Raw genomic sequence first — 13,759 nt, 5'->3', positions numbered from 1 at the left:
GATAAACAAAAACCTGCTTAGTGTCTCTTAGTAGTTAACATGTTCATGTGTGTGTCATTTCATTCAACCTGAACACGCTAGATGATCTTTGGTGGGTACGTTTACGTAGGTCCGGTGTCTTTCCTCAGTGTTGGAAAGTGGTGCATCTGTGCTGTGGTAAAGTGTGTTGAGCTCTGCTATCTGAGGGGGGGATTTGGTATTCTGCTCTTCATCCCAGACTAGCAGCATCCTCCTCTGCACTGTGTGGAATATTGATATACTGTTTCACCGGCCCTGGAGTAAGTTACAGAAAATAATGACATAGAACCTGACACAGAGTGGATTGTATGTATGTATTGTAATACTAATAGATGTCATTCCCCTCTTCCCTCCCTCGCCATCTCCAGGGAGCGCATGCAGCAGTCGGCCATGTACGACCTGTGTCTGGGCATGAGGCAGGTGAGCCAGGAGTTTCTACGGCTGCAGCTGAGCTACGACGAGTTCCTCTCCATGAAGGTCCTTCTGCTTCTCAGCACAGGTGGGTGATCAGCTGCAGGCCCTGCAACCACGCTCACTCATTCATTCATTCGTTCTACACCCACTTGCTCACATTGCACCCCCCCCACCCCCACCCCCACCCAAGCTCAAATGACTAAACGTATATCATATAAGGAAATGTAATTTAAAAAGATAATTTATTTAATTCCAAGCAAGGATGAATATAAATTGTAATGTTCCTGTTATTTCTCGCCAGAGGAGGATGCTCCTTTATTCCGATGCTGCACTCTAAAGTCGCACCTTCTTGGTGTGTCCCAAAAAATGGGTGCACACCGTCGGTGGCGGTGACGATTGCCGTTTTGAGTCCACTTATTTTGTTAATTGCAAGCAGGAGAGAGCGGTTTTCAACCGGAGGATCGTATTCAATCACCTTGAAACTGCTTTGGCAAACTTGTGCCTTTTTGAAATCTGTTAGATTATCCTCCCTGGTAATCCGTTAACACCCATAACAAGCGGGGAAACAGACTTGATGCTGCGTGCACCCTGTTTGTTTAGCGAGACACGTCATATGCAGGTAGAGAAAAGGGAGCAGTGACTTGTTTTATTCCGTCCTTTGAGCAAAGGCCACTCTGTTGTACACGGTTTTTATTTTTTTGTAAACTGCCCATCGATCAACACAGTGCGTCTTTAGCGCTCGCTAAAGAGGGTCTCGCCGCGCTGCCAAACTTGCGCCTACGGGCGCCGCAGCTTCACGCGCGGGGTGTGCTGGAGCGAGTAGCTCAGTCGGAAAACGGAGGCGCCGTTTTTTTTCCAGCCCCTCGACGCCCCGCGAGCTGCTGCCCTCAAGTTCAACAGCAACCTCGGCTCAAAACTGCGTGGCGGCGGTCCACACCCACTCGCAAGCTATTGAAACAGGAAACGCAGTGTCTTTCCGGAAATATTCACCGGCAGCGTTGTCACTGTTCAGTTTCCGAGGCCTTTAAGGTTCTTCTTCATCCCACTGCTTCATCCTCGCGTCAAGTTAGGTTCTGCCTACACGCCATCACCGTGGAAGAAGCTTCTAGTTCTTTTAGCATTACGAGCGGTTTAAAAATCAAAACAAACGGCTTTGTGATACGGTTTCAAAAAGGATCACGCGGTTTCTAATTCTGAATCGGCATTGTTTCAGGTCATAAATCCTAACTGCTAAAGGGTATTATTTCGATAATGATGGTGAGTGGTGACCATTCAAAACAAAACAAACCCCATTTGATTTTGTGAAGTCGTTACAGTTGTACACATTCTGTCAGTGGATAAACATACAATCTACCCCTGACCGCTGGTATGAGGTCGGTCTGGCCTCACAGCTGCACGGAGGGAAGCATCGCAGACATGAACTCAATGTCGTTGAGTCGCGTGCAGCGGAGCTCCATCGGACGTTTGGAGACGTACGGGAAGGAAACCAAGAGGGGAAAAGTGAGATCAGACGAACGTTGACAGGGGGAGCTTGTGTTGCTGAGAAGGAGACAGGTGCATAGCTATAGGGAGAATACAAAGGGGCAGGGGAGTTGGCAGAGCTGGTCCCCTCTCCTCTTCTCGCTGGTCCTCTGGAGACTTTCCAGAGACTCCTGCTGTACTTAATAAAGGCCAGTCGAGCGTCAGGCAACTCTCCAAGGCCTGCGATTTTCCTTTACTTCCTGCGAACCCGGGGCTGGAATTTTAAAAAGAGAGTGCGTGGATAAAAGAAACTGGTATACAGCATCGAAATAGGGAATTTCAAACCGCGTTATTGGATGTCAAAAAAAAAAAGAGATAAAATAATCATCCAGCGTTTTTAATGTGCAGTATTTTTGCAGGCGGCGTAGGAAGCTCCCTTCATTGAAGTCATTCCGGGGTGATGCTTTGACCCCAGGAGCGGCCTAAATGTTTGCCGAAGAGTTGTCAGAACTTGTCAGCTGAGCAAGTGCAAGAGAGTCACTGAGTGTGTGTGTGTGTGTGTGTGTGTGTGTGTGTGTGTGTGTGTGTGTGTGTGTGTGTGTGTGTGTGTGTGTGTGTACGCACGCCTTTGGGCTACTTTGAAAAAAAAAAAAAAAAACATAGAAATACATAGAAAGACAGAGAGAGAGAGCGAGGGAGGCAGGAGAGAGAGAGCTGCTATTCCTCTCTGACCTTGGCTAAGGTTTCATTGAGCCTGTGGTGTCTCATGACCCGGTTTGGATCTGGTACAGGAGCGGCTCACCTATACGCAGAAAAGATCCGCTCCATTATCCCCAGCCTTCCTCTCACCAAACACACTCATTGCAGGCGGGGGCACGTGTACAGTGTGTTAACCGAGCTGCACGTCACGTCATTTACAGTCGGATTGTTTGCGGAAGTACTGTAATTACTTTACTTTCAATCCCACCGGTCGTTACTCACTTAGGTGATTGTTTCTTTTAGCCGCTGCTTTCAGGCTCGGCGCTCATGGCAGAATTCTCAGTATTGAATCTAAACCAGAGATCTAAACCCTGTCCGTTCGGCACAAGCAACCCAGCATCGACGCGGCTAATGGCGCCTCCCAGGATCAATGCGTCGTGTTTGCCTCCTCACGCTTTACGTGCGTTAATAAAAACCAGCTTTTGGCAGCGCTGCACCCTCACCGGACGTCCGGTCGACGCCAGCGACGGAGGTGCAGGTGCCCTATTTTTGCGGTCGGTCATGCCAACGCCCCTTAATGGTGGGTCAGTTTGTAAACAGGGCGTATGTGGGTCAGCGGGAGGTAAACAAAAGGCGGCCCTGGGTGTCAGCTCACACTCATCACGCAGTCGTAGGTGCTTTGGTGGACCGCGTGTAAGTCATGCGCTAAGGGCTGCAAATCTTCAATCCCAACATTGTTAATTTTATATGTTGATAATGTTATATATATATATATAAAGATGTAGTAGGTTAGTAGTCTGGTTATTCCATAAATATATATATTATATGATAAATATAAACAAAATTGTAATAAAAGAAAACCTCATATTAGGAACTTAAGTGCAAAATGATCAGATTTTAAAATATTAAATACAAATATACATTTACTTATACGGATTTATTGACCTACAACGACCTGCTCATCGCTTACCTACTGCTTGTTGTCAGTGTTGCTACTGGTACCAAAAATAGAACACTTATTTAGTTTTATTTAAAGGGAGGTTTCTTTTTCAGAGTTTCCAAAACTCTGGTGAAAATGTATGAGACGTTCACAACCTTGTCTGTTTATCGCCCCACTGCTCATGGGTCAACAAACAGAAGTGGTTTTGTTAGATGCGGCTGCTTTGGTATGAACGGCGGTTGACAGTCACGTGACGTCGTGGGCCCGCCGTCATATCTGGCTGAAGGACAACGGAGGGCATTCCCTCAGACGGATCCGAGGTGTGCTCTCTGGGAGGCGAGGTGTCTTTTAATCTGGTAGCCAGCGGCTGAATGTCATCGAGGAAGCTTTGGCACGCGTCCACGTCTGTGACTTTGTTCTCCTGCGAAGGGGAGAGTGAAAGATGTTGCAGAGATTTCCGTGCGTCTAAACATCCTCCCACCGCGCTACCTTTTTTTTTTTAACTTCAAATGCACCGACGCCACCGTCCGAATCACGGGGACGTGGATGGAGGTTTGAGTCGTTTTAACAGCTGCGGCCTTCGATGAAACTTCTTGATGAATGAGGTAGTGGCTGAGAAAACCGGTGTCAATGAGATAACTTTTAATCAAAGCCTTTCAGTCCATCGGATGTCTTTCATGAATCGGCAGCTACACATGAACTAATTAGTTCTTGAAGTGGTGAAAGTGGTCTTAATGAGTTGCTAAATAGGCAACGCAGGGAAAGTGTCCCCAGAATGAAAGGCTACCGCGTGGGAGTCCGACCGTGATTTACTGAGCACCTCTAATGAGCCGTTGCTACACTGCTACACATTAAAGGAACATATTGGCGCCTGTGCGTGGCTGGGACCGTTAACTGCAGACAGTGATGATAGTAGTGGGGATTGTGTGCACCATACGTTTTGGTTTATTGGTCCACATAATCAGACGTCGTTTGGTTTTCACTCCTTTCTGTATGAAAATCAAATCAAATCAAATCAAATCAGAGCTTTTGACGTTGAGGAACGTAAACCAACACGGTGAGCGTTTAGTAGGCTATTTTTATATTACCATTTTGTTTCCAGGTTTGATAGCTTGAAAAGCTAATATTGCCAAGAACAATCCTGTTTTAAAAATGTCGTTTAAATCCCACTGATCATCAACGCAATGCTACAGCCAATTTCAGTCATCCGGATTAATCAATCAAAAACAATGCATGAAAAACATCTGAGCTACACGTGTAGTCCTTTCATGTGGACATAAAGACAACAATACAAAATAAAACAACTTTTCTATTAAATCTGCCTAGTAACCCTTTTTTTATTACCAATATTGGGTCAATTGGAACCTGAGTCCACTCATCAAATCCCAGTTGATGACATAAGGATTTGTTTTGTCTTCCCAGTTCCCAAAGAAGGTCTGAAGAACCAGGCGGCGTTCGAGGAGATGAGGGTTAATTACATTAAGGAGCTCCGGCGTTCAGTGGGGAAAGCGACCAACAACTCGGGCCAAACCTGGCAGCGCTTCTTCCAGCTCACCAAGCTACTGGACGCCATGCACGATGTGAGTAGCCTTTCCCCCGTCGGCCTCCCGTGCCAGTGGCCCACTGGGGCACTGTGGCAGCCTCTCGGTATGACGCGGGATCTAGTGGATTAGGAGAGTTTAGCGGTTGAACGTTGGTGTGGTTTAGAATAGAGATTATTGCATCCCAGAGGTCTCCTGAAGGGGAGGTTCATTTGGAAAAGCTAGCGAGCTACTGGGGAGCAGAGTAGAGTACTAAATCACTGTTCTTTTCCTAATGCCCGGGTCAACTGTATGTGACGTAACAACAGTGCAGGGGGAGTCTTCTAAGTGCTGAAAGTGCGACCTTTAAAAGAGTGTCATCCAGAGGGGTGAACTAGGAACTATTGTGAAGGGTCAGTCTCAACCCACTCGTATGAACACTCAGTAGTCGACTTCAGAGTCTCACATTGTTATGAAACGTTTACAAAAACTGTATCTGAAGCATGTTTCTCATTAAATTGTCTGTCTCTGATGTCTAGCTGGTGGGGAACCTTCTGGACTTCTGTTTCTACACCTTTCGGGAGTCCCAGGCGCTGAAGGTGGACTTCCCCGAAATGTTGGTGGAGATCATCAGTGACCAGATACCAAAGGTGGAGTCGGGCCTCACTCACACGATCTACTTCCACAAGAAGTGACTCCCTTAACAGTCGGGTGAGAAGCAGCGTTTTAAAAACAAAACAAAAAAAAGAGGAAGAAATGGGGAAGACGGTCAGAAAAAGAGAAAAATGTGCGAGAAAAGGCCCAAGAAGTCGGCCCGCACCTCCCCCTCGCCCACTAAGCCGGCGTCCTCGTCTGGGATGGGAAAGTTAAGCGACGCGGTGACAGAAGTAAAAACCGGGGATTTGACCCGGAGGTCACCACGAGCGGGTCGGGGCTGTGAATGCCGTGTGGGGCAAAGCGCCACACGCCCAGAAGGACTTGAGACACATGTGACAAAGCATCCTGAAGTACCCACCCCGTGTGTATCCCCCCCCCTGCCCCAAAGACAGTATTTTCTATGGAGTTAAGCCATACATTTCTTAGGATGCGCTATATACATTCACTGCGTGCACACACACACACACACACACACGCACGCACACACGGGGGGAATTCACTAAAATCAGAATCCCTGTTTTACTTTAGAAAGAACCTTTTGGCAAATAATACACGTGGCTTATGCAGTCTTTCACAAAAAAAAATATATGCCAACACTTAGATTTTGCTTGGCAGTGTAGCAGCGTACTGCAAGACAACGGGACAATTATGAGGAGACAGAAATTATAGACGGGCAGGCGAAAGGTCTTTTTGAAATATCCTCCAAGGGCTATACAAGCGTCATCGTAGGCTAAACAATTATATTAAAATCTAACGAGTCCGAGTTTCAACTTCAGTCCGTCTCATAACAGCCATCACATTCACGTTCCGAGTTAAAAAAAAAGAAAAAAAAAAAAAGTAGTAAAACAATCAAAACTAATATGCAAAAGTCCAAAGCTAAAGCGGTTTGGAAGAGAAAAAGGTTAAACGAGAAGCTCCCGTGTCATAAAGTCACACATTTTGTCATAAAGTCACACATTTTGAGACATTGAGGTGTAGAATTATGACAATTTTGATCGAACGATTTTACACAAAAGTGCAGGATGGAAAACATCACGCATTCACAAAAACGTGTTGGCTGGTAATGGATTTAACTGAGGTGCATACATAGTAATTGTGTTTTGTGTTATCTCCAGAGCAGCTGTCCAAATGTCTGTTTTTACTCACAATGAAGCAAAACCAACCCTTTGTGAACCAACACTTATCTACTCTTCCCAGAAATAATAAGACGCGTTTTTATAAAAGTGTGTTGCAAAGGTTTCGTTTTTGACAAGCCAGTCATTTTACATTAAGGTGCTTCATTTCTACAAAGCCGGGCAAAGCTTAACATGTACAGTAACTGTGCGGACGCGCCGTTTAAAACCCCCCACACATACTCTGTAAAGTTGATATAATCCAAAATGGAGCATTACTCTGCAGTGCTTTCAGCAAACAGCTAATGTATCAAAAACCAGGCAAATGTGTACAGGTATTAACGTCTTTAACGCATCCTATTTCACACTATTTGTACAGAAATGGTCTTGAGGTACGCGGTGATGAATGCTAGATGAAGACCTGGATGATCAACCTTTCCCCGATTTGGTTTAATTGCTTACTCTTATCTCCGGGCCAAGCTACTGCTACTTTAGGTTTCTGTCATCTGGACAATTAACCCGTCTCACACCCCACTGGCTCCCGGGTGGTCTGTGGAAGCGACGCTATGCTATGTATGATGCTACTGAAAAGCGATAAGAGCCGCTGGGGGGGGGAGAAGCGGTGGTGGGGGCGTGTGATTTATCTGTCTTTCTGGGGCCCTGTGAGTGTGTATTTACGTTTGTGCACAGAGCGAGGACGGCCTAAGTTTGTGAGCGTGTGTTTTTTTTTTTCTTTCTTGTTTTCTGCCAAGCATGTGCGCGTCGCCGCTCGGCTATTTCAGCGTGGGTATTATGCATTTGTGTTGTAGGATTAGCCGTATCCTATTCCGACATTTTTTCAATTTGCACAGAGGAGATACAATGTGACGTGAGGCATTAGTGCAGCTAGCGGGAAACTGTCTGTTTTGATAAGCAACCGTGATGATGCAGGAAAACACTTTCTGCATGGTCACCCCCGCCTGAAAGGCGGACAACGTGACATCATTGGCGGGGTGCCGGGTGCTCGCGTGAAGTATTTGTGGCCTCGGCTCTGACGGTGGCGATGACGCCGCGCTACACTAGGAGGTCGCTTTTGTGTTGCGCCGATTGTGCGAAGGTCGGAGGACGAAACGGCGGACGTGGCACGATCGCAACTGTTGTTAAGGACTGTACGAAAGCTATTTGGAGGGGCCAGTGGGGCGGGCATGTATTTTAAATTTTGGCCCAAGGGAGGGTAGCTTATAGTCAAGGAAGCAGGGGGAGGGTGTTTCATTCATCCCCAGTGGAAAATATTGTGGTTCCCATGGTGATTTTTCTTATCAGATGACTCACTGGCTTTTATGAACCAACTGTTTAGCAGCTCTTTATTTAAAAAATAGGGACGGTCTGTATTTTCACTATTTTGATATGCATAGGATATGAATTTAGGGTTTCAGTCCCCGTCTCCCGCACTATAAGTTTCGTACAGTCTCTTGTGAGGAAGGCCTCATTTTACAGCCTGTATTTGTTGTGCTTTGTGTACACAAGTTGTGAAGGACCCTTAAGCTATTCTCTCACCCTTTTTTTTATTTTATTTTGTCCCTTTTTGAAGAATAAAAAAGGTTCATAGGATGAATGGGAAAGTATTTTTGAGAGAATTATATTTTGCTGGAAAACAATATTTAAGTACTTTGTCTAAAAACGATATCCTTTTTGTAAAATGAAATGTTAATGCATGCTTTTTGATGAGATGTTTACATTGTATTTAAAAAAGGGAAACTTGTGCCTTTTTATCTCACCTGATTTACAATTTTACAGTATATATTGTAAATAATACAGCAAGTCCTTATGTTGAGTATAGTATAAAACATTTCTACTTTAACCATCTTGTTGGAATATTGGAAAAATGTGTGTTTCCCACTCGCCATGGTCTGTGTGTTGGATCAGAACTTAGTTGAGCTGGCGCCAGAAAGGGCCAAACAGAGAAATGAATGTAACATACATTGTGAGAGACTTATGGAACTTACTACCTGAATGTTAGAGAGAGTACATTTATTATCTTCTTATTAAGTCAAATTACTTGATTTTTTGCATTTTTACTTTTTGCATCTTTGGTTAAGTGGCTAAAACAAAAGATAATAATAATCAAAAAGTATTTCTTATTTTGTAACGAGATGTATCAAGTGATGGATCCTTGAGTTGTTGCTGTTAAAATGATTTCCCACCCCGTGGCGGTATTGTTTATGAGCACCACAATAAAGTCAAGAAATCACAGACTATTTAAACCGTTGTACGGGAAAGAACGTTCTTAATGCACAAACAAAACTAATTGAAATGATGTGGAGGCTCTGGACCTGAAGGTGTGCCGATTCATATTTGACTAGTTATTAATTGCCAATATATTGCAAATTTTGGCAAATATAAAACAAGTTTTAATCATAACAGAAACTAATTTGTCCCAAAGAACGGCAATGTTAAAACGTACACACATCACACAAAATATTTGGCTTTTAAAATATTTGGTAAATGCACTTTTCCCCTTTCTGAGAGCCCCTAAAACTCAGCAATTAACAAGCATCTTGTTTGTCAAACTCGAGGAAAGAGTGTGAAAATGACCAGCTGTAGCTTTATGGCGATTCACGTGCTAGACTGTCGCAGACGGAACTCACTCCGCTCGAAGAAATAGTTTCTGCACAAAATCCTGCATCAAATAACAACTTTTAAGTGTGGGCTCCTGTTTTTGTACAAACTACATTTTTAACTCATTTTTGTTACTTAGTGCGCTTTAGAGGTGCTGTAGAGCTGTATCCCGGTTTCTCGGTCTTTATGCTAAGCTAGGCTAACTGTCACCGGCCCAGGTGGACGATAATCGAATTGAATCCTCAGCAAGAAGGTTGTTTCCCAAAAAGGTCAAACGATTCATGACTTATTGATGCATTAATGAACTGTAATTTCTTTTTTAAAATCACTAGCCCTCACAAAATGAAAAAAATGAGAAAAAAAACGACATTATCGGCATAGCAACAGGATTTTGAACGTTGTCTCCCTGAAAACTGAACTCCTTTTACTCATGAATGACTCAGAATGTGTTAAACTGCTGTTACACAATCGCATTATTGTATGTGAAGTCACGTCACGTCACAGTGAGGAATAGAGACACTAAGCCATATCTCCACGGCCATGGCAGTGCATCTCTTTCTAGTATCTAAACAAATGTTTTTGTTTTTCAATTCCAAAAATGACTTTTTACTGCTTTGTACAATATTTCTCAGCAACTATCCAGCAAACATACAGTAGACATCTTTCACCATAAACCAATAAAACCAGTTGCTACTGTATATCTTGATGCAGATATTGCCATACTTGTGTTTGCAAAACTATTGCAAGATTCTAATAAAAACTGTTAAATTGATTGTGTGTATGTATTTGTGTGTGTGTGTGTGTGTGATGAAAATTGTATCAAAAGACAGAAGCTAGAGAAAAGTGCCCTAAAAAAAGAAAAGCTGTTTGATGTGGTTGAATTCAAAACAGCTGCATTTGGCGTCTGGGGAGGATAATGAGAGTTAAGGTGGAAAAACATGGACGAAGCGAAGCAGCAGCACTCGCGGAGATGAAGAGAACAAAGAGGAACGGAACGAGAGTAAAAATGACAGATAGAGCAAGCGAGGACGAGGCTGCTACAGTAAAACGGGGCTTGTGGAGAAAAGAAATCACCATTAACCTTGTTAAAGGGTGATCTGAAAACACGCCTGCTTTGCCAGACTGTGGAGCAGACAGTAATACTTTTTATTTTTTCTCTCTCTCTCTCTCTCTCTCTCTCTCTCTGAATCCACAGCCTTCTCCAAATCTCCCCCAGATTTCCAATTGCTTTCACTTGTAGTCGTGCCAGATAAACAGAATCTATTGGATCAGGCCGATTTCACGGCTGCGCCCGCGCACATGGCGGCTTCTGTGGCCCAATCTGAGCTCAGGCTTTTTGTTTTTTTCTTTCTTTTTCTCCCTCCACAATCTCACATTTATGTTGGAAATTCACTTTTCCTCCCAATTTCCCGCTCAGCTTTCACCCCTATAATACATCGAGCCTGACGAAACCAAGCGAAGACGCGGGAACGGATCCGATCCGCGTTACTTCCACGCGGAAATCCAAAACCCATTTGAAGCACTAAATTGTGTCTTTGGCTCGTCGTTAAAAGGTCTGAGCTGAGTCATGGCGTCGGACTGGGCTTGGGGGGGGGGCTGAAGGACACTGCGTCATGGGAGCAACACAACCTCAGACTGCCACACACACACACACACACCTGGACCAACCAAGTTCACTTTACAACAAAAGTGGAGCACTAACTAAGGAGGAAGCAGTGCAGGGGAGGAGGCTCCCTCCCTGACAGACAGGCCAAAGCAGAGTGAGAGGCAGGCGGAGTGGACGTCTCCATGATTCAGCAGTATTCTGGCCCCAGGGGGTGGATGGTGGCGATGATGATGAGGGGCGGGGCTGGGGGGGGGGGGTTAGGTTGGCCCGCCGCATTAGCAGCTCTGCCTCAATTCATTACGAAATCAGGCGGCCTGATTCAGGGGGGTGCTGCATGGCGGGTGCAACGCTCCGACCTTGTGGACAGACGGCGTGTGTTCATACCTCCAACTAGCGCAGGCGTGATCGTTATGTCACTGGGACCGGACCCCATTCGATGATCAATTACAAAGGGACGCAGTCTAAGAATGAAACTGCGTAATGCCGATATGTAAATGAATGAGGAGGTGGACCATTGTGTTAGTTCATTTTTTTTTTCTTGCTATCGGCGTCGGCGAGATTGACAGGAAGGCTGACGTCACGGTCATCACACATCCCCACATGTACATTGAGAATGAAGAGAAGTCCATAATGTTCTTACTCTGATGAAATCAGTGCCTCAGATGAGATTGTTTTGATTCAAACCTTTAAATTATAAAATCATTTCATTCACATTTATTTTATTGTAAGAATACAGGTTTCAGTAAAGAACAAAAAAACAATCTTTATTTGTTTAACATTGATCAAGAGGATACCCCGAGGGTATGCAAGTGAAAGAAGCCACGGCCCTTTGAGAACGTCGTAAATCTGCTGCTGAACTGAAGCTCTCAGAAGAATTAAAGCGTCCCGTTGAGCAGCGGTGGGATGAATTGTAATGGGACGTGTCCGCGTGCTAAAAACCAATCCACATTAGAACTCGTCCGCCACTAAACGGGGACTCGTAAAACATACATGGCATTCGCAACTCTTTCAATATTTAGGTTATATACACTGAACGGATGTGACACATTAAAATACTGCATTGTCTGGTCCTACTGACAATAAAACTTGGGATTTCTAATCACTTACTTTCCCGCTGTTGGAGATAAAAAATAACAAAGCTAAAAGTTTTGTCAGCTTTGTAGGAGTGTCTCGTTTCTCTGCTCAAAAGGAAACTGAGCGAGGTTAAATATAAGCAATGAAAACCGATCATTTGACACGAAAACCCCCCCTCCCACTTGGTTTAAATCCTTACTACGTATTTAATTTCACCTCTGCCGACTCAGTCTGACACTAGTGTTCAACTCAAGAGGCCCATCGGTCGCCAAATAGTCGTTTTGTTGTGTTTCTGTAAAAGTGCACCAAGAACAAAACAGTACACCGTGTATTTAATATTCAAAAGTAATGAAAAATCAATGTGCCAATTAAATAAAATAATCAAATCGGGTGATGTGCCTCACTTTGGAAATCCAGATATTCCTTAAAATGACCAAAAAAAGTGAAACATTTTAAAAGTGAAAGCAGTAACACCGCTCATTCATTGACACACACACACATTTACACCAGGTGTACTGATGGCTAAGACTAAGGTAGGTGAAATATCTCCAACCTTCTAGAAGCTGAAAAACAAAACTGTGCATCATTGTCAAGGAGGTCTGAAGCCGCTGGAGCATCAGAGTGACTCGAGCGCTGCCGTTCTTCCTCACAGTCGGGAGGATCGCCGTTGGATGCCGTTGGGACTTGGGAGCTCATGGATACCATGTATAACTGAGGGAGAGCTTTTCTGCTGCAACACAGTGACCCGGACGTTTGGAGTCTGAGCTAAATTCAAACAGGGAAACGTGCGGCGTGGAGGTCTACTTGGCAGTGCATGTGTACCGGGGATCCACCGGGAATGACAGAATGACCCTTGCTTCAGAGGACTCAGGGATTTGGATAAATATTTGGACTCTTTGGTGAATGTCAGAGTTGAGGCACTTGCGTCTCAGAGGTGGGATGCGATAGCGGGTCCATGAGTGTCCCCCGTATGTGGCTACAGCATCTCCACGTAGTTTTCAGGGATGAGGCCCCGCTTTCCCTCCAGCTCGCCCTCCAGCCAGCCGGGCTCCCTCGACTGGGTCACTGCAGGAGAGGACACAGCGTCACCGGTGGGGGAGAAGGATGGGGGGGAGGGGGAGGGTACAGCACAGGGAGGGTGAGGGGGACAGACAGAGGACATCGCACACAGCCCTCCGGTGAGTGCGCAGCATGTGCATGCATTAGAGTGAACGGAGCGCAGGTCTGAGGCGGATACAGTGACTGCGTGCCGACAGCGAACGCCGCCGGCTGCACATTTCGAGTGGACATTTTGTGTCCTGACGTTCTTTAAAAAGAGCAAAACGGCGCTCTCGGAAGCCACTCAGCCTTCTGAAAATCCTCCCAGGATTCTTCATTCGCCTACAAACTGAGCCAATTTTGCATTTCGAGTGCGCTGGCAAAGCGGCAATTGCAAATAAACCATCGGTGAGAACTTCTAGGGCCAAATTGAGACAACTTACTCAATATTTCTTTTTTCCCCCCCTTCATAATAACCTGTCTGCGCCGACCTCGGGACACAAAGAAGTGTGTTCAACGGCAGAGCCCTTCTGTGCCAATTTAATTCAAAATGAAAAAATTACTTAAAAGCCCAAACTTTCATACGCTTGAGATGAAAAGGATTCAGCAACCACCAAAATGG

At 45.0% G+C, this 13,759-nt stretch overlaps 2 protein-coding genes across 5 annotated transcripts in view; one reads left to right on the top strand and one right to left on the bottom strand.

The window, feature by feature from the left end:
• nr3c2 (nuclear receptor subfamily 3, group C, member 2) overlaps window positions 1-10,191 on the top strand; it is a 55,950-nt gene extending 45,759 nt beyond the window's left edge. The window contains exons 7-9 of the mRNA XM_040186775.2: window positions 387-517; window positions 4,955-5,112; window positions 5,592-10,191. Of these exons, the coding sequence (XP_040042709.2) occupies window positions 387-517; window positions 4,955-5,112; window positions 5,592-5,747 (445 nt within the window). The 3' untranslated portion in view covers window positions 5,748-10,191. The remainder of the gene's footprint in view (window positions 1-386; window positions 518-4,954; window positions 5,113-5,591) is intronic.
• A 1,536-nt stretch (window positions 10,192-11,727) lies between these two features.
• Window positions 11,728-13,759, bottom strand: part of arhgap10 (Rho GTPase activating protein 10) — a 40,971-nt gene continuing 38,939 nt past the window's right edge. For all 4 annotated transcript variants that reach the window (XM_078109141.1, XM_078109138.1, XM_078109140.1 and 1 more), the window contains one exon: window positions 11,728-13,164. In XM_078109141.1, the coding sequence (XP_077965267.1) occupies window positions 13,098-13,164 (67 nt within the window). In that variant the 3' untranslated portion in view covers window positions 11,728-13,097. The remainder of the gene's footprint in view (window positions 13,165-13,759) is intronic.

The sequence above is a fragment of the Gasterosteus aculeatus genome, chromosome 9 (genome assembly GCF_964276395.1).
Source record: "Gasterosteus aculeatus chromosome 9, fGasAcu3.hap1.1, whole genome shotgun sequence".
NCBI classification, from domain to species: domain Eukaryota; kingdom Metazoa; phylum Chordata; class Actinopteri; order Perciformes; family Gasterosteidae; genus Gasterosteus; species Gasterosteus aculeatus.
This window is presented reverse-complemented; position numbering and strand designations above follow the sequence as displayed.